This window comes from Mirounga leonina, unplaced genomic scaffold (assembly GCF_011800145.1).
Source record: "Mirounga leonina isolate KUSES-001 unplaced genomic scaffold, KU_Mleo_1.0 Mir_115, whole genome shotgun sequence".
In the NCBI taxonomy this organism is placed as follows: domain Eukaryota; kingdom Metazoa; phylum Chordata; class Mammalia; order Carnivora; family Phocidae; genus Mirounga; species Mirounga leonina.
In genome coordinates, this window is record NW_023270268.1 from 34,090,394 (window position 1) to 34,117,780 (window position 27,387).

General features: G+C 50.8%; 1 protein-coding gene across 2 annotated transcripts in view; it reads left to right on the forward strand.

Moving 5' to 3' along the window:
- Positions 1 to 3,565: 3,565 nt before the first annotated feature.
- ESYT3 (extended synaptotagmin 3) overlaps positions 3,566 to 27,387 on the forward strand; it is a 50,475-nt gene continuing 26,653 nt past the window's right edge. For both annotated transcript variants that reach the window (XM_034995653.1, XM_034995652.1), the window contains exons 1-3: positions 3,566 to 4,107; positions 22,637 to 22,678; positions 24,648 to 24,782. In XM_034995653.1, the coding sequence (XP_034851544.1) occupies positions 3,781 to 4,107; positions 22,637 to 22,678; positions 24,648 to 24,782 (504 nt within the window). In that variant the 5' untranslated portion in view covers positions 3,566 to 3,780. The remainder of the gene's footprint in view (positions 4,108 to 22,636; positions 22,679 to 24,647; positions 24,783 to 27,387) is intronic.

The window sequence follows — 27,387 nt, forward strand, 5'->3', positions numbered from 1 at the left end:
CAAAGAAAATTACTCTAGCCCCACACAAGAAATGCAAAAGTAAAACTGATGACATCTACACAGCAGAGGCTACTTGTCTTTCTGTCCCAAAGGACAGGTGCTTTTATGAGATGTTACGTTTTTTAAAAAGATGAAATCAGGGCGCCTGGGTGGCTCAGTTGGTTAAGCGACTGCCTTCGGCTCAGGTCACGATCCTGGAGTCCCGGGATCGAGTCCCGCATCGGGCTCCCTGCTCGGCGGGGAGTCTGCTTCTCCCTCTGACCCTCCCCCCTCTTGTGCTCTCTTTCTTTCATTCTCTCTCTCAAATAAATAAATAAAATCTTTAAAAAAAAAAAAGATGAAATCATAGGTACACCTTTAGCCTTCTTTGTTATTTAGGTCTCAACACAAATGTCATCTTCTCAGAGAGCCCTTTCCAAATCACCCTGGCGAAAACCGCCCTCCACCTTCCACCAGTCACCCTCACCCCCCCTCACTGCATTGTCTTCATAGTGCTTTTCCTTACCTGCTATTCTCCTGTTTGTCTGTCTTCTTTCACTAGAATATCAGCTCTCTAGGAGCAGGGAGCCTATCTAGTCTGTTCACCGTGAATCTCCTGGGCCTAGAACAGTGCCTGGCACTTAGTAGTTGGCTGTGTTAGTTTCCAAGGGCTGCCATAACAATATACCACAAACGGGAGGGTTTAAAACAGCAGACATTTATTTTTTTCACTGTCCTGGAACTAGCAATCTGAAATCACGGTGTTGGCAGGACCAAGCTCTCTCTTGAAGGTCCTGGGGAACACTCCTTCCTTGTCTCATTCTTTCTCCCTGGTTTGTAGCTGCATCTCTCCAGTTTCTACTACTGTCGTCACACGACCTTCTTCCTCTGTGTCTCTGTTTCAAAATCTCCGTTTTTACAAGAACCAGTCATTAGATTTAGACTCCACCCTAATCCAGTATGATCTCATCTTAGCTTGATTACATCTACCAAGACCCCATTTCCAAATAAAATAACATTCACAGATACCAAGGATTAGGACTTCAACAAAATTTTTTTGGGGGGGACACAATTTGACCCACAAGAGTAGCTAATAAATATATTGAACAAATGATTTAGTGTTCTCTGAAAAACTGCTATAATATTATGAACTCTCAAATGAGTTCAGGCAAAGGCTTTGGAAGATATCATTCTGCCCAGGTTTTGTGATGATCAAACAGTACATAAAATGTCTTTTACTAGCTATAGTAACTAAAGTGTCCAGGTCAAGGGAAATAATGGCTCCAATGTTCTAGGCACAGATTCAACCTCAGGTGGGATGTGAAATTTTAGGTGCCACATTCTCAGTGTTCTTACATATTTAATTTATGAGAGCAATTTAATGGCATTATAAAGTTTGGACAAGAAAATCAACCATAATCCCACTACCCTAACGTACTTTGGGGAAAATTCAAGAGGGGAACTTTCCAGGTAGAAGAAACAGCAAGTACAAAAGCCTTGAGGCATCCATGAGCTTGGTGTGTTCAAGGAGCAGAGAAGGCAATGCAGCTGGGGGTAGCAGTGGTCCACAGGATGATCTAAGCCTCTTACTGGACATCTTTGTGGGTGTCCATCCAGCTCACAAGTCAGCAACCTTCCATTATCTGCTAATTGTCCTCCAAACGCCCTCTGCAAGCACACTAACCCATGAGGAGGATGTGGTGTGGACCTGGTGTGCGTGAAGAGGGGAGGGGATGATGGATACAATTGGGTCCTCTCTCCAGAGCATTTGGAATTGGGACAGGATAAGGATCAAGCAGTCTCTGGAAAGTTCTGTGAACCTGGAAACTGTGAGAAAGGTGCTGTGTTCTCCACTTCAGCCAGACACAGAGGAGGGAGGTCAATTGGAAGAGCAACAGGGAATCAGAGCTGAGTCAACAGTCAGCTTCCTGGTGCATCCATCCTGACATCCAGCAGCATTCCTGCCTCAAGTTCCAGGGCACTTGACGATATTCCTATCATACATTCTCAGTTCTTTAGCATAAGTTGATTTGGGTCAACCAATAAGAGAAGTGTTTTGAGTAAAAGAATTCTGTGGTCAAATAATTTGGGTAACATTGAGTTAAATAAAGTTTAACAGCTTTCGGGGCGCCTGGGTGGCTCAGTTGGTTAAGCGACTGCCTTCGGCTCAGGTCATGATCCTAGAGTCCCGGGATCGAGTACCGCATCGGGCTCCCTGCTCAGCAGGGAGTCTGCTTCTCCCTCTCCCGCTCCCCCCTCTTGTGCTCTTTCTCTCTCACTCTCTCTCAAATAAATAAATAAAATCTTTAAAAAAAAAAAAAGTAACAGCTTTCTATCTGCAGGACTTCTCAGAGCCTTTAATAGGATTGTGTACAACCAAAAAGGAGCTCTCCAAAAACAAAACCAAAACAAAACAAAAAACCCTCAAGTGAGCCGCATTTCCTACATTGATTTCCCAGGTTACACTGGGAAAGAGTGTAACAGTGTTTAAGCTGGGAGGTTTTCAGCTTCCATTTTGGTTGAGTCCTGGAAGGTTGAGAATGATAGAGGAGCGCCCAACTATTCTGGCCACCAGGAACAAGCCTGTTACTGAAAACACTCATTGCAGCAAGTAATGTTATCCAATAGAGAAGGATAAGGCCAGAGAGAGAGCAATACCTGAAGGGACAGAGAGAAAGAATATAGTTATCTTCTGGTTGTTGTCCATTGGGTCCAGCCTTTCAGTGAAATTACTGAAAGCTCAGAATCATTCCAGTACATTTGTCAACTCCAGAATCACATTCCAGTAATGGATGTGCTCACTCATGCAAGCCGCCTAAAATGTATGCCCATCCACACGATGATTTATGTCTGAATGTGGAGACTGAGACTCCCCTGCTCGGATAATTCAGAAAAGGGTTAGATAGAAGCTACAGGCTTCACAACTGACCCCCAAGCACCCTAGGGCTTGCCCTTCATCTCCCTTGTGTCCACCCGTCACCTGCTGTGTTGGGCGCCCCAGAGACTAGCAGGACGGCCTGGCCACCCGGGAACTCGGAGTCTGACGATGCAGGCAATTAAGATCCAAACTGACACCCGACGGAGTGGGGAATGCGGGGCGGAGGGCACTGTGGGGGACAAAAGGGACCCTGGGCTGGCTAGGTTGGGCTGGGGGCCAGGTCTGAGCTTTATGAGATGCCAGAGGAGGGGGCAGAGGTGCCCGGCTCTAGGGGCCAGAGTCACGCCCCCCCTTGGGTGGGGAGGCCCGGCCTCGAACGCCCCGCTCACAGCCCGTACTAGACTGCCTATCGTAGACTGGGTGTAGGAAACAGGTTTTATGTGATGTTTATCCATGACAAGCCATTTGTCCACATGCCCCGGTGAGTCATACACCGCCCGGGGCGACACCTACTCAACTAGGGCTCTACCCGGGCGTTGCAACTGCGCCCTCCTCTGACGCCTGCGCGCGACGTTGGGTCGAAGGGCACCCACGCCCGCTGGTTCCTCGGCAGAAACCCCGCAGCCGCCCCGCCCACGGCCTGGCCCCGCCCCCGGGCCCGCCCCTGGGGGGCGGAGACGTCGGCAGCGGCGAGCCTGGCCGCGAGAAGAGCGCTGCAGCGGAGCACGGCGTCTGCAGACCCCACGCCCCAGTGCTAGGCGTTCCTACAGCTGAGCGCCCAGACCGCACGGGCGAGTCCCGCAGGGCAGGGGCGGCGCGGTGCCCGGCTTCTCGCACTTGGCGGACCGATGTGCCCGGGTGTCGGGGCGCGTGGACCTGGGCTCGGGTGAAGCTCTGGGAAAGGGCAACACGGCGGCGACGAGATGCAAGCGGAGGAGCCCTGCGCCCCCGGCGCCCCTGGTGCCCCGAGAAGCCAGCGCGCACCCAGTCCCGAGCCGCGCCTGTCCAGCCAGCTGCTGCCCGAGCTCTACACCTTCGTGGCGCGAGTGCTGTTCTACCTGGCTCCCGTCTACCTGGCCGGCTACCTGAGGCTCAGCATAACCTGGCTGCTGCTCGGCGCTGTGCTGTGGATGTGGTGGCGCAGGAACCGCCGCGGGAAGCTTGGGCGCCTGGCGGCCGCCTTCGAATTCCTAGACAACGAACGCCAGTTCATTAGCCGCGAGCTGCGGGACCAGCACCTGCCGGCCTGGGTGAGCTGGGCCGAGCCGGGCGGAGGTCGGAGGTGGGGTGGATGCTCTTAGAGGTTTGGAAAGAACCTGCGGTCGGCCGGGGAGCTGGAGGCGGCAGCTCCGCGATCCGCACACCTGATGCCCCACCAAGCCGGGAGCACAGACCCCTGGCCGCGGCGTCCCTCAGTCTCCTCCCCACCGCCCGTCCGAGGTTGGGGGGGCGTGACTTAGGTTTTACTTAAGGGCCCAGAGCCTGGGAGAAAAGTCACGGGCGGGCCACACCCAGGAAAAAAAAACAAGGGCGTCTGGGACTTTGCAAAGTTACTCAGGAGGGAAGCAGAAGGCCTTTCTTCCACCCGCCTGCTGATTCAAAGAAAGAACGCTGGGTGCAAAATTGATCCGCAAATGCAGCAATGACAGAAACTGCAGACTAGTTGCCTCAGCAGAGGTCCGGACAGACAGAGGAGGGCCACGAGGGGGCCGGGATTGAAGGGATGGGGTGGGAGGCTGGGTCACCAGCTTCTCTCCCTCCCTTTGCCTGGTAGGGATGCTCAGACGTGCCCAGACACATTCACACATTCACACTCCACAACTACAGACCCATCTCCTGGTGTGGAATGGCCTGGACTAGGGTTTCACAAATGCTTCCGATCCTGAGAATCACCTGGCCCACTTAACAAAAACAAGTTCTGAGCCCACCTTACAACTCCCAGGTGGGACTGAGGCACCTGGGTGAATTTGGGAAACACCAGCAACAGGGGCATTGGGTCCAAGCTTTGGTCTGGTCTGTGGCAAAACTACACTTCTGGGTGCTTCTCTGATTCTTCCAGATACACTCAGGCCCCCAGGGAGAGATGACCAGAAGCCACCAGACCCCTCATTTCCTCTAGCCTGGGGCCTTTATTCTAAAATTCAGACCCACCCTGACAGTAGCCAGCAAAACGAGATGTGCGAGGAACATATTAGAAAGGCCTGTTTATATTTATCTTTAAAACAAGAGAGAAATTAAGCCTTACTATATTAGTTTGCTGTGGTTGCTATAACAAAATACCACAGACAGACAACAGAAGTTCATCAAGATCAAGGTGTCAGCACGGTTTGCTTCTTCTGAGGCTTCTCTTTGGTTTGTAGATGGCTGTCTCCACCATGTCTTCATATGGTCTTCCCTCTGTAGATAATCTGTGTCCAAATTTCCCCCTTTTATAAGGTCACCAGTCAGATTGGGTTAGGGCCCATCCTAATGACCTTATTTTAACTTAATCACCTATTTAAAGGCCCTGTTTCTAAAAACAGTCACATTCTGGGGTACTGGGGGTTAGGATTTCAACATACCAGTTTGGGGAATATGGTTCACTTCGTAACACTGATATTTAATATATGGATTGACAGTACAGTTTTGTAAATTGGTTTACACATATTGAGGATGAGGGGGCCCAAACCTTCTGCTAAGGGTGCACAATAAAAAAGCACAGTGACCATTTTCCTAGGGTAGCAGCCATGGGAACAGTATTTGGGGCCTATCTCCCAAACTTGGTTATCCTGATTATTCTTTGGGGGCTTGTGATCCTGAAAGATCTGGATCCAGAGAGCAGGCCTGGACCTATCCACACTCCTTGCTCATTGTTGAAGGAGTTTTGGATGCCTGTCAGACCTCTGTTGGGACCCCGTGGTGGCTTCAGTCCATGAGGGTGAGCTTGTAAGCCCTCACCAAGGGACAGGCCTCCCTTTCTGCCCTTTCTTGGATTAGGGAACACCTCTAGACACTTAGTTGTGTGCAAAAGGCAGTGTTTCTGAAATTGAGGCAAGGATCAGATCCTGTAGGAGCTTTGACATGCCCCAACCACCACCACCTGCCCCCATGCACATAAACACCAGAAGCAATGTGAAACTAGCCAACAGGGAGCTCAGCCTGATGGGTAAGACAACACAAGAAGCTATCTCACCTCATAAAACAGACCCCAGGCCTGACCCGGCTGGGCATAGGGACACACAGAGGAAGGTGATGGTGTCTCTCCTACCAAGAGGGTAGTCTGGGGCAGGAAGTAGATGCATATAGGTAATTACCATGGAGGTCTCAGAGAAGCCAGAGATAGGAGTCTGGACAGAGTCCAGCCAAGGGTCAAAAGTGTGGAGTGAAGGACATCCCACTTGATTTCCATAGCAGATTGTCCCCAGGCCATAGCCTCCCTCTTCCTTGCCAGAGTTCTGGGAGGGGCCTGGCCTCAGCTTGCATTCTCCAGACTCTCCTGGCTGGTGGGCCGGGCCTGGATTGCCTTTTGGGTTGAGGCAGTGGTGCTGCAAAGAGCATTCCAAGCTGGAGGTGGCTTTCGAGCACAGCATGGCCAGTATACAAGGGAGCCCACGTGCTTTGGTTCGGTTTGGCTGAAGTGTGTAGTAGGAGCTGGTGGACAGGGACCACACTGAGGCGGGCTTGATGGAGGTTGGGCCTAATTCTGAAGGCCACAAGGAGCCTGTGGAAGGCTTTGGAAAGACCCTGTAAAAAGCAGCGTGGGGGGAGGAACGAAGCTGGAGAAGAGAAACCGGATGAGAAATTGATTTAAGCCAAGATGATGGTAGCGGGGTTGGAGGAGAGGGACGAGAGATGTGCAAGAGTGGGACTCTGGGGACTTGGTGGCCTCTAGATTAGTGTGAGGGAGGGATCCAGGAATCTTCCAGACTGTTTTCTGATCTGGGGAGCTGGGCATCCAGAATGAGAAGCAGGTCTGGGAGATTGGTGGTGGGAACGCCTGTGTAGAGTGAGTAACTAGATGCAAGTGTGGGCTTTTCGCCCTGCCTCGTGAAGTTGCCAAGCCTGGGGATGATGCAGAAAACCTGGAAGCTACTTGTTTGAATATTCTCCTGTCTTGTCCCTGTCTTCTGAGGAACACATTCGGAGCCGTGGCTCTGGGTATGGCGGGGGCAGTGTGCCCCTTGCCCACGACTTTAGAGCATGGGTGTCTTTATCCCTATACATGGGCCTTGCAGCATGCCTATTTCCCTGTTTTGAGAACTGATTTCCTTGCAAGGAAGTGGGGTCGATGACTTATGACCTCCTTTGGCCTCAAATATTTTTACAAAATAACAGATTGCAAACCCATAGTTGGGGCAGGGGTTGAAGAAGAGTTGAGGGTCTTGGCTACCACACTCAGGCACAGTCCCACAAGTCGTCCCTTGCACGGCAGCACCCAGTGAGGGGGATGTGGGGAACACAGTCCGCGTGCTGCTTGGAAAGGGCAGCTTGTTCTACTTTGCACCAAGCCCCCGTGAGGGGGTGGAGGCCCAGGCCAGGCTGAGCTGGAACGAGCCTCCCCTGCCAGGCCATGGTGGCCATGGCTACTTCTCAATGAAGCCAAGGCTCCTTCTCAACACATTGCTCCAACCTGCTGCCCCCAGGTGATCTTAGAGAGTCCTTTCCCTCGCTGGGCCTCAGTGTCCCCACCTGTGAAACGCGGTTGTTTCTGGTCAAACCTCACACAGCCCTGCCCCTCCTCTGGTTCCCTTCCGTGCAAGAGCTAGCTGGAGGAAAGGATGCCTCTGCTTTAAAAGGGGTCAGGAGCATAGAAGCTGTGGATTCTCCCGCCGTGTGAACTTGGCCTGGCCACTTGGAGAGAGCGGGCCACGCTGCCTCCACTGCTCGTGCTCTGAGCAAGGAGCCACTGCCACTCGCTGTTCACGTGCAAATGTTGTGTGTGTGTGTGTGTGTGTGTGTGTGAATGGTTTGTGATAGACTTTTATATAGATCTTGCACACAGTTTTTAGTCTATTTTTCAAGGAATGAAGAGCCTCTTCCATGAGCCCACCCTGCCGGGGCTGGGGACTGGGGACAGCACAGGGCCGAAAGTGGAGTCCTTGCCGCCGCCCAGCTGGAGAAACCCCAGCTCCGCCGTCCCATCTCACCACAGGCCTGGCAGGGTCGGTTCTGCAGGCGGTGGCGGCCGTGGCTGCAGAGCTGTCCGCAGAGAGGAGGCGGGGGCGCGCTCAGGGGGCTGGGTTCTCAGTCTCCCAGGCCTCCCAACGCTACCTTTCCCCAGTATGACACTCATCACCAAGGGTCTTGCCAGCAAACAGGTCTGTCTGTGGCTCCAGCTCCAGCCGGGCTTGCTCTCCCACCAGCTGATAGCAATCAGTTGGCAGCTTTGTTGGGGACAATTAACCCCCTGTATCTGCTGGGCTGGGGGTGGGGGCTTATGTGATGTGGTGGCAGGTATGGACTTAGAGTCTGATGCTCAGTCACGGCAGAAGGGGGTGGACCTTGAGAAGGGCCCCTGTGCTCCCTGGGTCCCTGATTCCCCTCTGAAAATGGCAAGGCTTTAGGAGATGCTCTGTGGAGTCATTTTAGCTTTTGGTCTGCCATCATGAGTCGGTCCCAAGTTGGCTTTTCTGTAGTGCCGCGGGCCCACAGGACCCTGTTCAGCAGCATTTCTTGCCTACCTGTCATCTAACTGGGTGCACCTTGGAGTAATCAGCTAGGCAAGCACCAGGGAGAAGTGAACTGTTCACACAAAGCAGGGAGCACTCCTGGGCTCCCAGCGGTGTCCCTGGGATGGTCCCCTCCAAGCCTCCCTGCCAGCATTCAGGTGGAGGACCAGGGTTGAGTACATTGCTTTCCTGGGGCTGAGTTTGACATTCCTTCTGTGGGTGGAGCAGTAGTCTGTCAGGGCCCAGGCTCTCCTGATCTGTCCCGTACTGACACTTTTGTTAATTAGAGGAAGTAACTGCAATGACAGCTCTGAGCTGGGCTGGCCACTCCCATTAGCTCAATTCTCAGAGCCCGTGCCGTGGGACCTGGTCTTAAACATCTGCTTGGAGTGAGGGGACTTCTTGCTTGTGAGGTCGCTGCAGCCGTGTGAGGTCATGCGTATGGCTTGGAGTCAGGCTTGTCCTCGGGAAGGAAGAGGCACAGCATGTTTTAGTCATGCCCCTTGGGTCTCTGCCCCGCATCTTAGTGATGCTTCATGGACTGATCCTGTCTTGGGCCAGGATTGGGCAAGAAGAGGGACAGAATGTGGGCGTCCGCCCCTCCAGGCCCAGCGCAGGGATCTTAGGCATCCGTGTGTTCATTGCTATACTCAGTCAGCAAACATCTCTGCAATGTGTCAGACCCAGTGCTGCAGGCTGGCCGATGATATGAGTGACACATGGTCCCCGCCCGAAAGGAATCCCTGGTCTAGATGGGGAGTCAGACCTGCTAGAACCGCCTTTCCTGATTCAGTGTGATCAGTCCTACGAGGTGGCCGTGCAAGGCTCCGAGAAAGCCTGGGGGAGGGGAGCTAATCCAGGCTGGAAGGGTCCCACGAAGTGACACTTTGGTGTTGCTGGCTGTGGTAGGGGGTAGAGTCTCCAGGGGGACTCTGGGCAGGTTTGGTCACTTGAGCTCATAATCTCCTTCTGGGCGAGCAGATTTTGGGACAGCAATTTAGGATACCCAAACTCACATGATACAGTGGTTTAACAGAAAAAGTAAGAGCTTTAGAATACAACAGATTTAGCAAGGCAGTTAACCTTCTTGCTTTAGGTACAAGGGGCTGAATTTTTCTGCAACGGAAGTGTCCACAGCGGGGCGCCTGGGTGGCTCAGTCGTTAAGCATCTGCCTTCAGCTCAGGTCATGGTCCCAGGGTCCTGGGATCGAGCCCCGCGTCGGGCTCCCTGCTCCGCGGGAAGCCTGCTTCTCCCTCTCCCTTTCCCACTCCCCCTGCTTGTGTTCCTTCTCTCGCTGTGCCTCTCTCTGTCAAATAAAATCTTAAAAAAAAAAAGTGTCCACAGCAACCTTTTCTCCAAGCCAAGTACCTGAGGGCCTTAGTAATGGGGAGGTCACGTGGTGGATAAGGCTCAGGGCCAAGGCAGGCGACAACCATTGTCCTCTTCCATAGTGGCCCCCTGTCCCATAGGCAGGGAAGTGTGGAGAGCTGGCCACCAGCTTCCATTGGCCTCCTAGCCCGGTCTTGACAGCAGGTTGAGCTGGCACTTCAGTGGGAATGTCCCCAGTCACTCCGGGGGAGGGGGTGGGGACTGCTGGGGGCTGTATGCTGTCCCCTGAAGGCCACAACCCAGCTACACAGAGGAGCAGGGGACTGGGACCTAGGCTTCCCTGCCCCCTTCCTGACCCTCCCACCCCTCGATTCAGAGTTACTCCTCCTGGGAGACTTCCAGGGGTTTTTAATTGAGGGAAACCTAGAGCTTAAAGCTCCAACATATTCACACGTGCTTGAGGAAAGTGCTTTCTCTCTTCCTCCTCCTTTCCTGCAAATAGTGAAGAGGGAAAATATTCTGCCCCAGTGGGGACTAGTAAAGGGGAAAGCCCCGTTCTCTTTCCCCTGCCTTTCAAGCCAAGGGAATGAGAGTTCACCCCCTCAGGCCACACAGGGAGTCACAGCTGGAGGCGGGGTGGCCGCGTCTGCCCAAGAAGCCCCATGGCAGCGTGCCAGGAGTCCTCCAGACGCTCAGAGTAAAGAGCCAGGGGGCTTCTTAGGGACATGGGATGTTTCAAAACCTTGGAGTCACCCACTCCATTCTTTTACCCTTGTTATGTTTACTTTTTTAGGTCGTTGGTTATAAATTGGTTAAAAATCTGGTTTTTCCGGTTATAAAAGTGAAAGTATTCCCATTGTAGAATATTTGGAAATGGCCTAAAAGGACTAGAACAAGTGTTTACAGTCCCTCCACCCAGAACAGTGTTCTGTGTGTACTTCTTTTGTGTGGAGGGTGTATGAAAGCAGTTTTTAAAAATACTTGTACCCTTTTTTCTTTTTCCTATTTTTTTCTTGTTCTTAACATGATATTGCCAACATTCTCCAAAACACATGCCTAAGGATCATGATATCCTTCATACGTACCTTGTGCTGCTGAACCATTTCTAGCATTGATTATTATTTCCCAGCATGTCGTCCTCATGTGGCTAGCTGAGGCGGGCGGCGTGTCCTAGGTCTGTCTGGATTTTCTCCCTCTGACCTGCCAGCCTGGCTCCCTCGACCTTTCCTTCAAGTCCAAGCCCAGCGCCCCCCCCCCACCCCCAGATCCTACTCCTCGGGTCCCCACAGCACCCGGAGCCTGTGTCACCCCACTTCCTTTCTGGACTTGCACCTGCCAATTTTCCTGACTTTTCCTCCCAACTGAACGTTCTTCTAGGGCGAGGGTGTGTTTCCTGCTCACGTCTGTGCCCTCAGTTCCTGGCTCGGTGCCCAGTGCATAGTAGGCTCTCAGGAAAAGTCTGGCCCACAGGCGCTATAGTGAGTGCTGCGGTATTCTTAGTCCATGTTTCTCAAGTTCCTTACCATGGATTCCTACATGTTTAACTCATGTCAAAGCTTCGGAACACCTGGGGGCGCCTGGATGGCTCAGTCGGTTAAGCATCTGCCTTCAGCTCCAGGGTCCTGGAATTGAGCCCTGCATCGAGCTCCCTGCTCAGTGGGGAGCCTGCTGCTTCTCCCTCTGCCCCTCTCCCTGCTCATGCTCATGCTCTCTCTTTCTCCCAAATAAATAAAATCTTAAAAAAAAAAAAAAGCTTAGGAACACCTTAAAGATTCTCATTCCCACTTCACTGTGGCCTCATCAGCATCGAGGATTACATTTTTTGGTCTTTTTTTTTTTTTTTAAAGATTTTTATTTATTTATTTGACAGAGAGAGAGACAGTGAGAGAAGGAACACAGGCAGGGGCAGTGGGAGAGGGAGAAGCAGGCTTCCCGCCGAGCAGGGAGCCCGATGCGGGACCTGATCCCAGGACCCTGAGATCATGACCTGAGCTGAAGGCCACCCAGGTGCCCCCGTTTTTTGGTCTTTTAAGGCATATGTCATTCTATTACACTTTGCAGATAATTGCTGCCCCCCCTTTTTTTTTTTAAACAAATGGAAGGTTTGTGGCAACCCTGCATTGAGCAAGTCTATCAGTGCATTTTCCCAATAGCATTTGCTCACTTTATGTCCCTGTGTCACATTTTGGTTATCCTTGCAGTGTTTCATACTTTTTCATCATTATTATATTTGGTGATCTGTGATTAGTGAGTATGACTCCCTGAAAGCTCAGGGGATGGTTAGCATTTTTTAGCAATAAAGTATTTTTTAATTAAGGTATGTACATTTTTTAAACATACTCTTGCACACTTAATAGACTACAGTGTAGTGTAAACATAGCTTTTATACGGGAAACTGAAAAATTCATTTGACTCGTTTTATTGTAACATTCACTTCATCACAATGATCTAGAACCAAACCTGCAGTATCTCTGAGGAATGCCTATACTAGTTTGATAAGCAAAAAATACGTTTTTTAACCCTGGGGCATTAGCAAACCTAACTGTCTGAACTCTCTGGTGACTCACCATTACCCTCAGGTCTCCATGAAAAAAACGCCTCTGTGCACGGCTCAGGGCAGCCCCTCTGTTCTCCAAGCCCTCGTTCCTCAGCAAAGGGGGACAGGCTCCTGGCACTGGTATTCTTGTCCCCAGTGACTGCCTCTGCAGTTTTGGGTTTTTTAAAGATTTTATTTATTTATTTGAGAGAGAGAGAATGAGAGAGAGTACATGAGAGGGGGGAGGGTCAGAGGGAGAAGCAGACTCCCCGCCGAGCAGGGAGCCCGATGCGGGACTCGATCCAGGGACTCCAGGATCATGACCTGAGCCGAAGGCAGTCGCTCAACCAACTGAGCCACCCAGGCACCCAATAAGCAGGATTTTTTTTTTTTAAAGATTTTATTTATTTATTTGAGACAGAGAGAATGAGAGAGAGAGAGCACATGAGAGGGGGGAGGGTCAGAGGGAGAAGCAGACTCCCCGCTGAGCAGGGAGCCCGATGCGGGACTCGATCCCGGGACTCCAGGATCATGACCTGAGCCGAAGGCAGTCGCTTAAGCAACTGAGCCACCCAGGAGCCCTGCCTCTGCAGTTTTATCTGCACGGTGTCCTCCTCCTACTGGGTCCAGTTGACTTAGGCCAGTCTGCAGGCTGGGTGTATTGTTAAAGAGTCTATGGATTTTAGAACAGCATTAGACGAATTCCAAGTTGGCAAGATAATGTTTTTCTTTCTTTCTTTATTTATTTTCTTGAAGATTTTATTTATTTGACAGAGAAAGACACAGCGAGAGAGGGAACACAAACGGGGAGTGGGAGAGGGAGAAGCAGACTCTCTGCCGAGCAGGGAGCCCGATGCGGGACTCGATCCCGGGACTCCAGGATCATGACCTGAGCCGAAGGCAGACGCTTAACCAACTGAGCCACCCAGGCGCCCCTAATGTTTTCCTTTAAAGCAACTTTTGGCCGGGTAATTTTAAGCAGAATGGTGGGCAGATTTAGAAGCAGTTTTTATGGTCAAATGTTTACCTCTCAAGAACAGAGAGAAAATGGGTCAAAGGCTGTGCTTCACCAGGGAAAAGTGTATGAAATGAGGGGCCGTTTTCTAGTAGAGGCGGAAGCACCGAATAGGCACCACGGGGCAGGGGCCTATCTTGAAAGACCGGAGCCACGGGGCCTCCCTGTGTAGGACCTCCCTGGGGGACACCCGGAATGCGGGGGCTCCTCTCTTCTCTGAGCGTGGGAGGGAGTTGGCAGCATCAGTTTTGAGTCTGCCGGTGTGTGAGTGTAAGGATATGCCCACTGGTGCAGAGAAGAACCATGAGGCTTTTTTCCCAGCAAAGAGGGCGTGTCCTTGTGTGGACGTGTGTCTGTGTAGTTCTGAGGGCGCGAGTCTCAGGTCTTTGGGGTACAAAGAGACAGACCTTCTCTGTACCTCTCTGCGTCTGTGTGTGTGTTCAAGGTTGCTCCCATGGGAGGAGCCACCATCCCTGGGACAGGGAGTGAGCCAGGTTGGCCTGGTGGCAGGCAGGTCCTTTAAGTCCGATCCCTCTGCCTCCTGAGAGGGTCTGGTGGCCCAAAGCTGCTGCCCGGGCCCCCAGCCCATCTGTGGGCCCTGCCTGGGCTCCGGCGCTGATGGCTGCCGCCCATCACCCTGGCTCCATTCTCTCGCTGCTGTGGGATCATTTTTCCTAAAGGGTTTAAGAAATAAAGCACACGACACCTAGAGGTGAAGCACTGATGTGCAGCGCCCTTGTGGTGGCCTCTGTGAGCCTGGAATTCTGACTTAGACTTGAGTTTGCTTTACAGGCTGTCTCTCTTCTCTGAGCTCTCATTACCTCCACTGCCGAAAAACTGCTGTCATTAAACTAGGAGCACACTCTGCCTGGGAGGCGTGGGCCCAAGCACACTAACAGCAGAAGAGGTGAGTTAGCATTAGGGAGGCCTCAGGGGCTGGCCAGGGCCCCCATCTTTTTAAGCTTCCCTGAGGGCCACTGCAGGGGGAAGGGCAGGCATCCGGGGTCCTGGTGACTTGACCATGGGCCCGGGCAACTTTGAGATTTTCCAGGCCTGCTTTGGGGAAGTGCTCACCCCTGTCATACATCAGGGTACCGTTCATGCTCTGGGGGATGAACCGTGCTAGAGCTCTGAATGTGTCTCCGTTGAGAGGAGATTCGCATTCATCCTCTCCTGATTGTAGACCCGGCCAGCGGAGGCATTGCAGCCCCACTTCCTCAGGCAGGAGACACCTGAGGCTGCAGAGGGCGGCTCAGGACCAGACCCTGCTTCTCCCGCCTCCCTTCTCCCCCCCCCCCCCCCCCCCCCCCCCCCCAGGAGCGCTTCCTACTCCTGCTGCCCGGCTATAGAAAGCAGCTGGGGGTGGGAGTGGCTCACATTTTAGGGGCAGCGGCAGCGCCCAAAGCCAGGCAGACTCATAATACGGTGTTTTTCATCTGCTGGCTCTTGCCTCCCCTTGCTCTTTGTGGCACAAAAGTTAACTAACTCCCTTTGTAAAAGATCGAGGTCCATAAGCTGCTGGTAAGAATTGGATGACAAAGCAGTATTCTCTCAGGAGTGACAGCTGGAGACACAGACAGTGACTTTGGAGCCCTAGTCAGGAGCCCCAGAGGGCGGAGGAATCCCCTTCTAACAGGGCCTGAGCCGGTCCTCCCGCCTAGGGAGCCCTGAGCTCTCACTCTCCCACACTCTCCACCACCATGATCAGAACGACCTGGGAGCTCGTTTCCGGCCCCCTGCCCAAAGGCTTCAGGTTCCTGAATCAAAATCTCTGAGGGCCCTTACCAAGAACCCACGTTTTAAGGAGCTCTCCAGGTGGGTCTTGTAGACAAAAGGTTGAGACCCCCGGCCTGAGAATGGCCCTTTGCATTGCCAGGAGGTGTGGGTGTCTCCCTGCTGGCTGGTCTCGGGGACCCCCAGCCTTGTGAGGTATTGGGACAAAAGTTCAGTGACTTTAGGACTCAGTCTCCGTGGCCCTCCAGTCTTTCTGCCTTCCCCTCGTCTACCTACTGAGGAAAGACATGCACAGAGGCTCTGATTGGGTCCCTCTGCCACGCCTCACTGTGGAGCACCCCCCCCCCCCCCCGCCCCACATTCGGCGGTTTCACGCAGGCGCCTCACAGGGGCGGGGCGCACCCCTCAGCCAATCACCAGAGGCTGGGAAAACAACACTCAACTGGGGTCCTTCTCCTTCAGCCTCAGCCACCTTCACTGTGTTCCCCTCTCCTCGTTTTCTGTTCTCCCTTCTCTGTGGTTTCCCAAAGCGCGGAGCCGCAGGCACCTGGAGATCCCGTAGAGAATTTCTGGGACTTTGGGTCAGACAGAGCTGGACACATAGCCCAGGTGGCATTGTTCTTGGCATGTACCTGAGGACAGAGGTGCCAGAGTGCACTTCCAGTGTCTATACAACTGCCAACAACAGTCACCGCTTCTGGAGTATTTACCCTGAGCCAGGGAGGGTACCAGGCACCTCACATGCATTGTCTCATTTACTCATCTCAGGGACTTTCTGAAATTGGCAGCATTGTACCCATCTTGTGGATGAGAAAACCGAGGCTGACAGAGCTGAAATTTTAAATGCACGAGGAATACTAAGACACTAAGATATGGACTTCACAGGCTGACAGTTCAAGTGCAGGAGGTGGGGAGAAAAAGGTTTAAGACTGGGCTCAAATTATATGCAGGTGAAATGTGAGTTCTGGTCACCTGGGTGATCAGGGCAAGTACCAACTTGTCTCTGAGCCTCTCCTCATCTGTAAAATGAGGATGACTGTGGCTTTGCTGTGTACTTTATGGAGTATTAGGAGGATGAAATGAAAGTATCTGCAGAATGTCCTTTATAAACTATAAAGCATGGTCTACCAGTGAAGACTCAGGTCCCTTGAGGGCAATCCTCTGCTAAACTAGACTTTCTGTAAAAGAGGAAAACCTAGTAGTATGTAAGGTTTTCTTAAGAGGAGTAAGAGGGGGGCACCTGGGTGGCTCAGTGGGTTAAGTGTCTGCCTTCGGCTCAGGTCATGATCCCAGAGTCCCAGGATCGAGTCCTGCATCCGGCTCCCTGCCCAGTGGGGAGTCTGCTTCTCTCTCTTCACCCTGCTTGTGCTCTCTCTCTCAAATAAATAAAATATTAAAAAAAAAAAAGAGGAGTGAGAGGGGTGCAGTGGAGAAGTACAGACTTGGTGGTGAGACAGACCTGGGTCTCTGTCTCAGCTCTGGCACTCCATACCTGGTGACTGTGAGCAACCTTTCTGAACCTTACTTTCCTCATCTGTACAATGGGGCTGATAAAGGATTAAGGTGAGTTTTAAGTGACATGAGATAACATGAACTGAAAAAGGTGGAAAATAGGGTGGAAAAAGATACAACTGGGCAACCTTGAAACAAAAGTAAGCGAGAATGGCAATTTTCATATTAGACAAAATAGAATGTAACTTGGATATATCCTAAAGACCAGGATGTTATATCATAAAAGAAACAGTAATTAAAAAAGGTAATATAACAATCATGGAGATGTATGTACTGCATAAAATAAACTTGAAATGTAAACCAACAACCCGATGGAACTGCATGGAGAAGTAGATAAATCAACAGCTGGGCTTGGAAATTCTAATACATTCTTCTCTGAAAATGATAAATCAAGAGGAAACAAGGATAAAGAATAGCCAAAGGGCATGATATTTTTTTAAAAGGACATGATTAATAACTTGATCATATATGGAACAGTCACAGAAATTAATCGTGCACTAGGCCACAAAGGAATTATCAGTATATTCCAATGGATTGCCATCCTACAGACTATGCAGACCATAAAGAAATGGAGTCAGAAAACAATAAATAGCCTTAGAAATCTCACATGTCTAAATATTTAAAAATATTACTATTAAAAAATCATTGTTTAGGGGCGCCTGGGTGGCTCAGTCGTTAAGCGTCTGCCTTCGGCTCAGGTCATGATCCCAGGGTCCTGGGATTGAGCCCCGCATCGGGCTCCCTTCTCAGCAGGAGGCCTGCTTCTCCTTCTCCCACTCCCCCTGCTTGTGTTCCCTTTCTCACTGTCTCTCTCTCTCTCAAATAAATAAATAAAATCTTAAAAAAAAAAATCATTGTTTAAAAGGTAGTCATAATGGTAATTATGAAAAGTCCAGGAGCTGAATAGTGATGAAAATACAATGCCAAAAATCACAGGGGAATTTATAAATTTGAATTTCTCATAAACCAAAAACTGAAAATAAATTCTTCAACTCTAAGAATGTAAAAGGACAACAGATTTAGATCAAAGAAACAGGGAAAGAAATAATACATTTAAGGGTGAAAATGAACAAAGATTTTAATGTAAAGGTAAAGGGGAAAGAAAATTATTAACAAGTAAAGCTAGTTCTCTGAAAAGATTAGTACAATGGGCAAAACCTTTGTCAAGCTTGATCTATTAATAAATAGAAAAAGATGAAAATAAAATCTGGGATGAAAAAGGCAGAAATAACTACAGATAAAGCAGATTAAAAGTAAAAATATTATAACCAAATATATATATCAATACATTTGAAAACCTAGATGAACGATACATTTCTAGAAAAATACAAATGCCCAGATTACCACAATAAGAGATAAGTAGACCTTGAATACACACTATTAACCACTGAAGAGAGAAAAGGTAATTTCCCACTCCAAAAGGCCTGAGGCTACGATGGCTTTTATAGGTAAGAGACCCTAAACTTCACTGATCAGATAATTCCTATTATTTACAGGTTGTTTCAGAGAATAGGAGGACACGGAAAAGCTGTCCCACTAGTGTTCTAATTTATTGTAAAAATCTTTATACCAAAACTAGGTATGGATTGTACAAGAACAAAAATTGTAGGTATCACTTTGAATCGTGAGTATATAAAACCTAAATGAGATATCAGGCTAACTAAGTGTATTGCTTCAAATGGGGCTTATCCCAAGAACTAGAGATGGTTTTGTTTTATAAAGAAATCAGTTAAGTTGGCCACCTTAATGGACCAAAGGGAGAAATAACACGATTATCTCAGTAGATTTTAAAAAGTGTTGAATATACTTCAATAAGCCATTTACAATGAAAGCTCTTGGAAATGTAGCTATTGAAGAGAACTTCCTCAATCAGATAGAGGCTGTCCTCTAAAAATCTACAGTGCAAATCATGCCTCATGGAAAAACTTCCATTTGATGTCAGGAACCAGATAGACCTGCTCGCTGTCATCACCACTGCCTGGTGTAGTACGAGAGGGCTGGGCCAATGAAGACAAACTTAAGAGAAACAAGAAGGATAAGGATAAGAAAAAACTTATTGGAGATTAGAAGTATATATAAATAACCTATGAGAATTAATGAACAGTTAGAACCAACAACAAATTCCAACAAAGTTACCCATAAAATGAAATACCATTTTTAATAACTGTAAAACCCACAAAGTAATCTAACAACAACAACAAAAAAAGTACGGGATTTTTATAGAAAAGGTTTATGATTTTAAATGTGAATGCAACCAAAGGTGAATTAATAAAGGGAAATATTCTGTTCATGGATGCAAAACTTAATATTGTAAAGCTATCCATTCTCCCACACATGTATAAACTAAAAGTATAACAATCAAAATCCCAGGAGGATCTTTGCGGGGAAGATGGCCAAGACTCTAAAATTCATATGGACGCATAAATAACCACTATTAGCTAAATTGGTTTGAAAAATAAAAGCAAACAGAGAGGAATCACCTACCTTGGGTCATGCTGCAAAGCCATAGTGATTAGAACAGTGGGGGTACTGGCAGGAAACAGGCAGTCAGACCACTGAGTTCAATGCCAAGTCCAGAAACACACTAGACATGAGAAGCTGACATATGAGGAAAGTCGCTTCACAAGTCAGGAGGAAGGATGGAAATTTTTTTTTTTTTTTTTTTTTTTTTTTGTATATGATATTAGAAAATTGCCTTAGTGGGAGTCTGGAGAGAAATGAAAGTATATGCCTATCTTACCCACTATAAACAATTTCAGACAGATTGAAGACCTAAGTGCAAAGCTAAAATATAAAGTCAACAGATAAAAACATGGAATAACTTTGAGATTTTGGAGTAGGGAAAGATTTTTTTTTAAAGGCCAATTATAATGGAAAAAAAATGACAACTCCTTTGTCTCCATCAAACTGAGGGAGCATCGGGGCTGAGTAGTTGTTCCCTAAGTGTCTGTCTCTCTGATGTCATTCCGTGGTCCAGGACTTACTCTGGGGCAGTCACAGAGACGGTGGCCTGGCTCTTGATTTGGCTCACTGGGGAGTCATGACAGGTGCTGAGATTTAGGCAGAGGAGAGCCAGCAGGGTGCCTAAAGCAGAATAGGGTGACTTGATGGTTCTTTATTTTCTTGGCCTGAATTGCTGCTCTCATCAGGGCATTCAGACTTGTTCTCTAGAGGAATCTCTTAGCAAGGAGCCTCAAACACAAGTGTGGCTAGCCAAGAGACCATGAAAACAGTGCAGGCCCTGGACACTCGCTGCTACCTACACGGTCAGGGTGAGTGTGGGTCACTCTATTGCAAGGGGTGGGCTGGTCATTGATACCTCACAACCAACCCTGATGGAACTCCAGAATCATGCCAGGAGCTTGTTAAAAATAAATTGCAAGGCCCCACCCGGAAACACTCTGATTCAGTAGGTGTGAAAGGCAGCTCAGGAATCTTTGACTGGCTCCCAAGTGTGGCCAGGGTTGGACCTGCCAGGCTGGATCACTTTTCCAGGGTTCAGGAGATCAGAACTCAGCTCACAGGGGTGCCGAACCTCCCCTGGGTCCTCTCCTGGAGAGGCGGGGGTAGGAGGTGGAAGGGAATACACATCAGGTGTGCCCCAGGGCAGGATGGGAGCACAGTGGTTGGGATGGAAGGAGGAGAGGAAGGGGTCCAGCCAGTAGGCTTGGGCAGAAGAAGAGCAAAGGTGCCAGGGAAAGGCCAGCTATCACCCACCTTTCTCCTTTGTGAGGGTCCCACTCCCCACACCTTGGCACTGATCCTGTACTGGAATGGTCTCTTAATTGCCTGCTTCCTTTACCAGCCTAAGACCTGTTGGTAGGCAAGAAGCTTGCATTCATTTATGCATTCATTCATTCCACAAATATTTATTAAGATATTCATATGCCAGGGACAGGCACTAATGGGGAACAAGTCTGAGTCAGCCCACTAGAGCTTCCAGTCTAGTAAGGAGGCAGGCAGTAAGACCCAGCAGCTCTAATGAGGTGTATTAAATGTTGCGATGGAGAACCAGCAGACACCTAATAGGGACATCTATCTCTGACTTGAGAGATCAGGAAAGGCTGCCTGGAAGAAGTGAAGTCAAAGATGGTGATGAATGGAGCAATCAAAGAGGAATGGGGATGTCGGTTTCAGCCCCATATGGAGGAGTTGTTACTTTAGTGCTGGGTGGTGTGATAGGGGGCAATGAAAGGGTCTCACCCTCCATTTGTGTGGTACCAGCCTGGGACCTGACCCAGGGCAGCAGCAGGGAATGTATGGTGAATAGGCTGCTTCTCCCCAGCTGAACTGGATGGGCTGGCCCTAGTTCCTGCCCACTTCCCCCAAGATTCCTTTCCCATCATTCTCTTCTGTTCCTAAGGACTGGGCCAGACCCCCTTGGGAGCCAGGCAGTGATTTTCCTTTAGCACCTGGGAATATTAGATGCTTCTTCAAGTTAGTATGGATCACCGTCCAGAACTGGGGAAACTGAGGCTGGGAGAAGGGCTTGATGTTCCGGGAGTCCCAGAAGCACTGGGCTTCTCTGACTTCTCAAGGCTGTTAAAAACTGCTCCTAATGGGCGCCTGGGTGTCTCAGTCGGTTAAGCCACTGACTCTTGATTTCAGCTCAGGTCATGATCTCAGGATCATGAGATGGAGCCCCACATTGGGTTCCACACTCAGTGGGAAGTCTGCCTGGGATTCTCTCTTCCCCCACCTCCATTTGCCCCTCCCCCCCAATAAACCTTTAAAAAAAAAAAAGGAAAACTCCTAAAAGAATTAAATTACTCTATACTCCTGGGCATAGTGTTCTAGGCCAGGGTCTACATTTGGGCCTTCAGGGCACCCCCAGAGCAAACCCAAGGCCTGGCGTGCACTAGATGTGTGAACTGCATGGACATGTTTCCTCTCCTGACCTTGGGAGTCCTACACCCACCATGAATCTGATCCTGAGTTGGCCTTGTGCTCTGAGGACCTGGCGACAGAGGTGACCATTGCTACCATTTTACTGATCAGGTTTTGTGTCAGGCACCAGTACAGTCTTCCCTGTTTGTCCCTGAAAACCCTGGGGCTGGGCTGGGGGTCTATGAGAAGCTCAGCAGACACTGGCGGAGACTGAGACTCTGGCAAGGAAGGGGTTAAGAACCCTCAGAATCCGGTCATGCAAAGGGTAGCCAATAGGATTGTCACTTCTCCTGGGGATAACCCCCCCCCACACACACACCAACCCAGGGCTGGGGGCTGTGACCTGAAGGAAGCTCCCCTATGTGACCCCAGGATCTGGCCTGCTGGGGAGGGGTGCTCCCATTCCCCAGTTGCCTATGAAAACAGCATGATCCCCTTTTCAGCCTTTCAAATTGGCAATCATTACCTTAGGAATCAACACAGTCCTATTCGTTCCTAAGTGGAAAAAGCAGACTACCAAACACCTCAATTTCTGAAAACTACACATCCTTGTTTTTGTAAGAGGCTGGAAGAAGATGGATCCACCTGTTAACGGTGGTTGCCACTCAGCATTCTCTGATGAAATGTCTTTCCTTTTGCTCACCCACATTTTCTAATTTTTCTCCAGAGGCCACGATTACTTGTGTCATTAAAAGAATACGGAGGATGGAAGTGGCAAGGAGCAAAGTCGGGTGGTATGGGTGGTACCCTGAGCGGGCCGGGTGGGGGTTCTGCGTTTCCACCGGGAAGGCGGGGCTTATTTGCATAAGCAAACGAGGGGGTTCCAGCCCCGCCCTTCCAGCCTGAGGGCGGCCGGGCGCAGTCGGGGTGGGGGAGCTGTCTGCCCGGAACCGCCCGGGGCGCACGTTGGTGCAGTCTGGCGGCTTGCCGCCTGCCCCTGCGGACTGCGCGCCCCGGGGCAGGGCTGGCTGGGTCTGCTGGCCGGTGGCCAGCGGGCGCTGAGGGGGCGGGGAGGCGCGCGTGGGGTGGGAGCGGGAACCCCAGGCTGCGTGCGGCTGGGTCTCCAGGGGCGGCCCGGCGCTGAGTCTAACTTGCCCTCGGGGCTTCTGTTCCTTAGATCCACTTCCCGGATGTGGAGCGGGTCGAGTGGGCCAACAAGGTAAGGCTGAGGTGGGCCTGGCGGGGCTGGCCTCTTGGGCTCAGTGACCCCACACTGGATGCGGGCGAGGTGGCCACGGACAAAGGCCTGCTGGCAGTAACCTTGCCCGCTCCCCCTTCCTACCCTCAGGGTTCTTCTCGTTACCAATGACTTTCTTTAAAAAACAAACACACACCTTCTTTCAGCGTGAAATTAGTGCACGGCGGTAGCAGAAATATTAGAAAATACAGGGAAGGATAGAGAAAAATGCGGCCCTGCAGGAGGCCAAGGTCGGGGCTTCCTAGGGAGAGGAGGGCGGTATCCCACCACCGCTTCGGCCCTTCACCTGGTGGGCAGCCCACATCCGCCACCTCTCAGAGCCGTTCCCTCATCTGAGCAATGGGAATAATTATGGTCCCTGCCTGGTGAGGTTGTGAGGATTCATGAGGTAATGAAAGCCCCACAGTGCCGGGGCCGTCAGGAACACTGTCACCATCGGAATGACTGCTGTTAGATCCTGGGGGGAGCTCCCTCGGGCCCTGCTGACGAGGCCTCAGGGAGGGCCCGGCTCTGTGACTCCTGGTCTGGCCCTTTCTTACAGATGAGGAACAGAGTCTGGCCCCTGCCTGATCAGCCCAAACCTGTCTCCTAGATGTGGAGACTTGAGTATCTTCCCACCCCTTCAAGTATCCTGATTCGGGACTTTTTCTAATACACTCCTTGCCTCTGTTCTCGTTAGAACAGCCTGTAGCAGGAATGACTTTAGGTATAAAGAAGGACTTCCTGATGGTTTTTGAGCCAAGGCTGATAGTCTCGTGTTACCAGAAATGTCATTGCCAATGTGGATCAAAAACTGTTCCCAGCCTGCAGGCAGAAGTTGGAGGAAGTGGACTGCTCCTTTCCAAGGATTTCTGTGGATTAATGCAGGGCCCAGGGCCCCTGGGACAGACTGTGTTCTTCCTGCCTGTGTGTCCGTTAGTTCACGGGTGCCCTCGTGTGTTCCATCCTTCTTTCTTGCATTGACACACACAGCCCCACACAAGGTGCTGGGAATGTGTGACCGGTGCGATGAGCCTCCTGCCCTCAGCTCAGGGCATGGATGGGGAGACAGCTGTGTAGACAGACCACACACTGGGGCACCACGTGTGTCCCGAAGAGCTTTGTGCTCAAGACCACAAAGCAGTGAGTCAGGAAGCTGGGTCCAGCCCTGAGAGGGCCCTTGAGAGAGATGGGGGCAGTAGGGCCCTGAAACCTCACTGCCTCAGCCTCTTCTGATGATGGGTCTGGGGAGCCCAAGGTGTATCGGTGAACTATGACCCACGTCCAGGAGGAGGAGGGGGGCGAAGCCCTTGGCCCAGAAAGAACATGTCTGCCACTGCTGCTCCTTTCCTACCCCTCCCTGGCACCCTCCCCACTCCTCCCTGGCACCCTCCCCACTCCTCCCTGGAGCCCTCCCCCTTCACCTCCCCCACCCCACCCCCCACACCCTCTGCCCCTTGCTTCCCAGACCTGGGCCATGAGTCACTCTGCTGCAGAGATCAGCCAAAGGCGGCCTTTTCTGATTGCTAGAATAAGTTAAATCCGCAGGAAACAGTCTAACTTTGTTTTCTGTGATTTCTTTTCCTTAAGCCTCTGGCACCTGCTACTCCTTGATTATAGCACAGTGTCGACTCTGATAGCTTCTGTTTTAGCGCAGAACCAGAAGTTTCATAATACTAAGTTTAGTGACTATTTCATGGTGCTCTGCAAAACAGCACCAAATCTTGGGGTCCCACTGCCTGGGCACGTGTGAGAACCACTGCTGTAGTTATGCAATGTTTGATGGACACATGGACAGATGGGGGGGGCGATGGCTGGGCAGGCAGGCCTGTGGGTGCTGCATCGTAAGGGCCACGGGCCCCCACCCCTGGGTCGGGTTGTCCCGGGCAGCCCTGGGTCTTGGGTGGGGGAAACAGACCTGACCCCCAAGAGCCTCCTCTTGTTGCCACAGATCATCTGTCAGACCTGGCCCTACCTGAGCATGATCATGGAAAACAAGTTCCGGGAGAAACTCGAGCCCAAGATCCGGGAGAAGAGCGTCTACCTGAGGACCTTCACCTTCACCAAGCTCTACTTTGGACAAAAGGTGGGTGATGTCTCAGGAGGGGCAGCCTGTCTACCATGCAGTCTTTTCTCTGTCCCAGACCCTGCCTCAGGTCACTCGCCTGACTGAAAATATCCCAAGGGAGGCTCCCTGCGGACGCGGCCCCCACCTGCACTTTTCAGCCTCTCAGCCTCAGTGTAGACCCTGCACCCCCGCGTCCCAGCACCAACATGTCTGCAGGGTCAAAGGAGGCCTGGCTCTGAGAGAACAAAAAGGAAAGGTGGGAAATGAGTCCACTTTTCCTGAGCCAAATTTTGAAAACGTGCCATGCAGTAGAAGCCAGCCAGATACGAAAATGTACAAGTCGTGCTTGCTAAGGCATCAGTGAGGAAGAGCACACCTCTGTGGGGGGGGACAGTGCCTCAAAGCAGGGGACAGTTCTCTACCAGTCGATCGGTTCTGTCAGGGTTACAAGCCTCACACTACTTCTCTGAAGCTAATAGGTGACTCAGGCTAGAAGAGGTTTGCGTTTGACATACCCAACATCATGTCCCTATTCTTGACGGCTTCCTACTCTACCCTCTTGCCCCACTTCTGCTGTCCCAAAGTGCCCCATTGATATGAGTCTTATTTTTGTCATTTGGCTCCGTCAGTAGAGCATGTGACTCTTGATCTAGGGATTGTGAGTTTGAGCCCCATGTTGGGCGTAGGGTTTACTTAAAAAGAACTGCATCCCATGGGCAGAGGACTGCCTGAGGTCCATCCCTTGGTAAACCAGACACATTGGCATCTGGTCTGCTGAGGGACAGGCAGGTGTCAGAGCGCAGGCCAGCCTGCCCCGCTAGCCGCCTGAGTGGGGAGAGCAGCCTGCCAGGCCCATGGAGATTCTGGTCTGTGCCTCTCAGACTCAGCCAGGACTCGTTTGTCCCCGCATCTGTGAGTTTCTATGTTCATTCCCTGCTTCATTCCTGTCGACTCACGGAGCATGGCTGTGTGCAGAGGCACCGTAGACAGAAATGGGTGTGACTGTGCCCCTGCCTTTGGGAAGGTCCCTGTCCTGTTACGGAGACACACAAACCGGTGGGCCACCACACGGCCGTGTACTCCGCGGAGCAGGAATGCGCGAACTCAGGAGTGGAGGGGTGTCGGGGGCTGTGGTCGTCCGGGAAGACTGCCGGGAGTGGGTGACGGCTGAGCCGGCATTCGGAGGACTCGGCAGACTGCTGTGTTTAGAGCAGAGCCCGATGCCTGTGGGATGTGGTGCTGTTGGGAAGCCATCCCTCGCCACAGCAGAAGCAGGCCCAGTGGCGACTCCAGGCTGCGGGAGGTCCCTTACAGCGCCCCACTCGCCTCCCAGGCTTCTGCTGGCTTTTCTGGGTCTTTACCATCAAGGCCCTGGAGGCCAGGGTGGAGCCAGGTGCCATGCAGCCTGAAGTGCCTATGATTTGGAGGACCCTCTTAAAAAGAAGGACATAAAATTTGGGGCGCCTGGGTGGCTCAGTTGGTTAAGCGACTGCCTTCGGCTCAGGTCATGATCCTGGAGTCCCTGGATCGAGTCTCACATCGGGCTCCCTGCTCGGCAGGGAGTCTGCTTTGCCCTCTGACCCTATCCCCTCTCATGTATTCTCTCTGTCTCAAATAAATAAATAAAATCTTTAAAAAAAAAAAAGAAGGACATAAAATTTAAAATGTAAAATCAGGACAAAAATGAATATTAAGTAAATATGAGAAAGAATAGGAAAATAAACCACAGCAAATTAAACACTTTAAAAAGCTGACATATCTTGGCGCCTGGGTGGCTCAGTCGTTAAGCATCTGCCTTCGGCTCAGGTCATGATCCCAGGGTCCTGGGATCGAGCCCCACATCAGGTTCCCTGCTCGGTGGGAAGCCTGCTTCTCCCTCTCCCACTCCCCCTGCTTAAGCAGTGTTCCCTCTCTCGCTGTGTCTCTCTCTGTCAAATAAATAAATAAAATCTTTAAAAAAAAAAAAAGCTGACATATCACACACATCACAAACTCTGGAAAAACCACATGATGATTTTAATTAACTGCTCAAGATGTCCCTATATACCTTTTTTTTTTTTAAGATTTTATTTATTTGACAGAGATATCACAAGTAGGCAGAGCAGCAGTCAGAGGGAGAGAATAAGCAGGCTCCTCACTGAGCAGAGAGCCCTACGCGGGGCTTGATCCCAGGACCCCTGGATCATGACCTGAGCCAAAGGCAGACGCTTAACCAACTGAGCCACCCAGGCTCCCCCCCATAATACCTTTTGCCCTGCATTTTTGGCTCTGTACTCTTTGATAAGCTTTTTATGTGACAGTGCATTTGTAAACGGCACTTTCTGTTTTTTTAAGACTTTATTTACTTGAGAGAGAGAGAGCACAGAGGCAGAGGGAGAAGCAGATTCCCCACTGAGCAGGGAGCCCCACGTGGGACTAGATCCCAGGACCCTGGGATCATGACCTGAGCCGAAGGCAAACGCTTAACTTAGCCATCCTGGTGCCCTGTAAATGTCACTTTCTAAAGAGAGAATAGAAAGATAATGGAATCTCCTCTAGTATGGCTGATTAATTTTTTTTCTCCAACATTTCATTGTGAAAAATCTCAAACATACAGAAAATGTGAGAGTATTAGGCAGTGGAC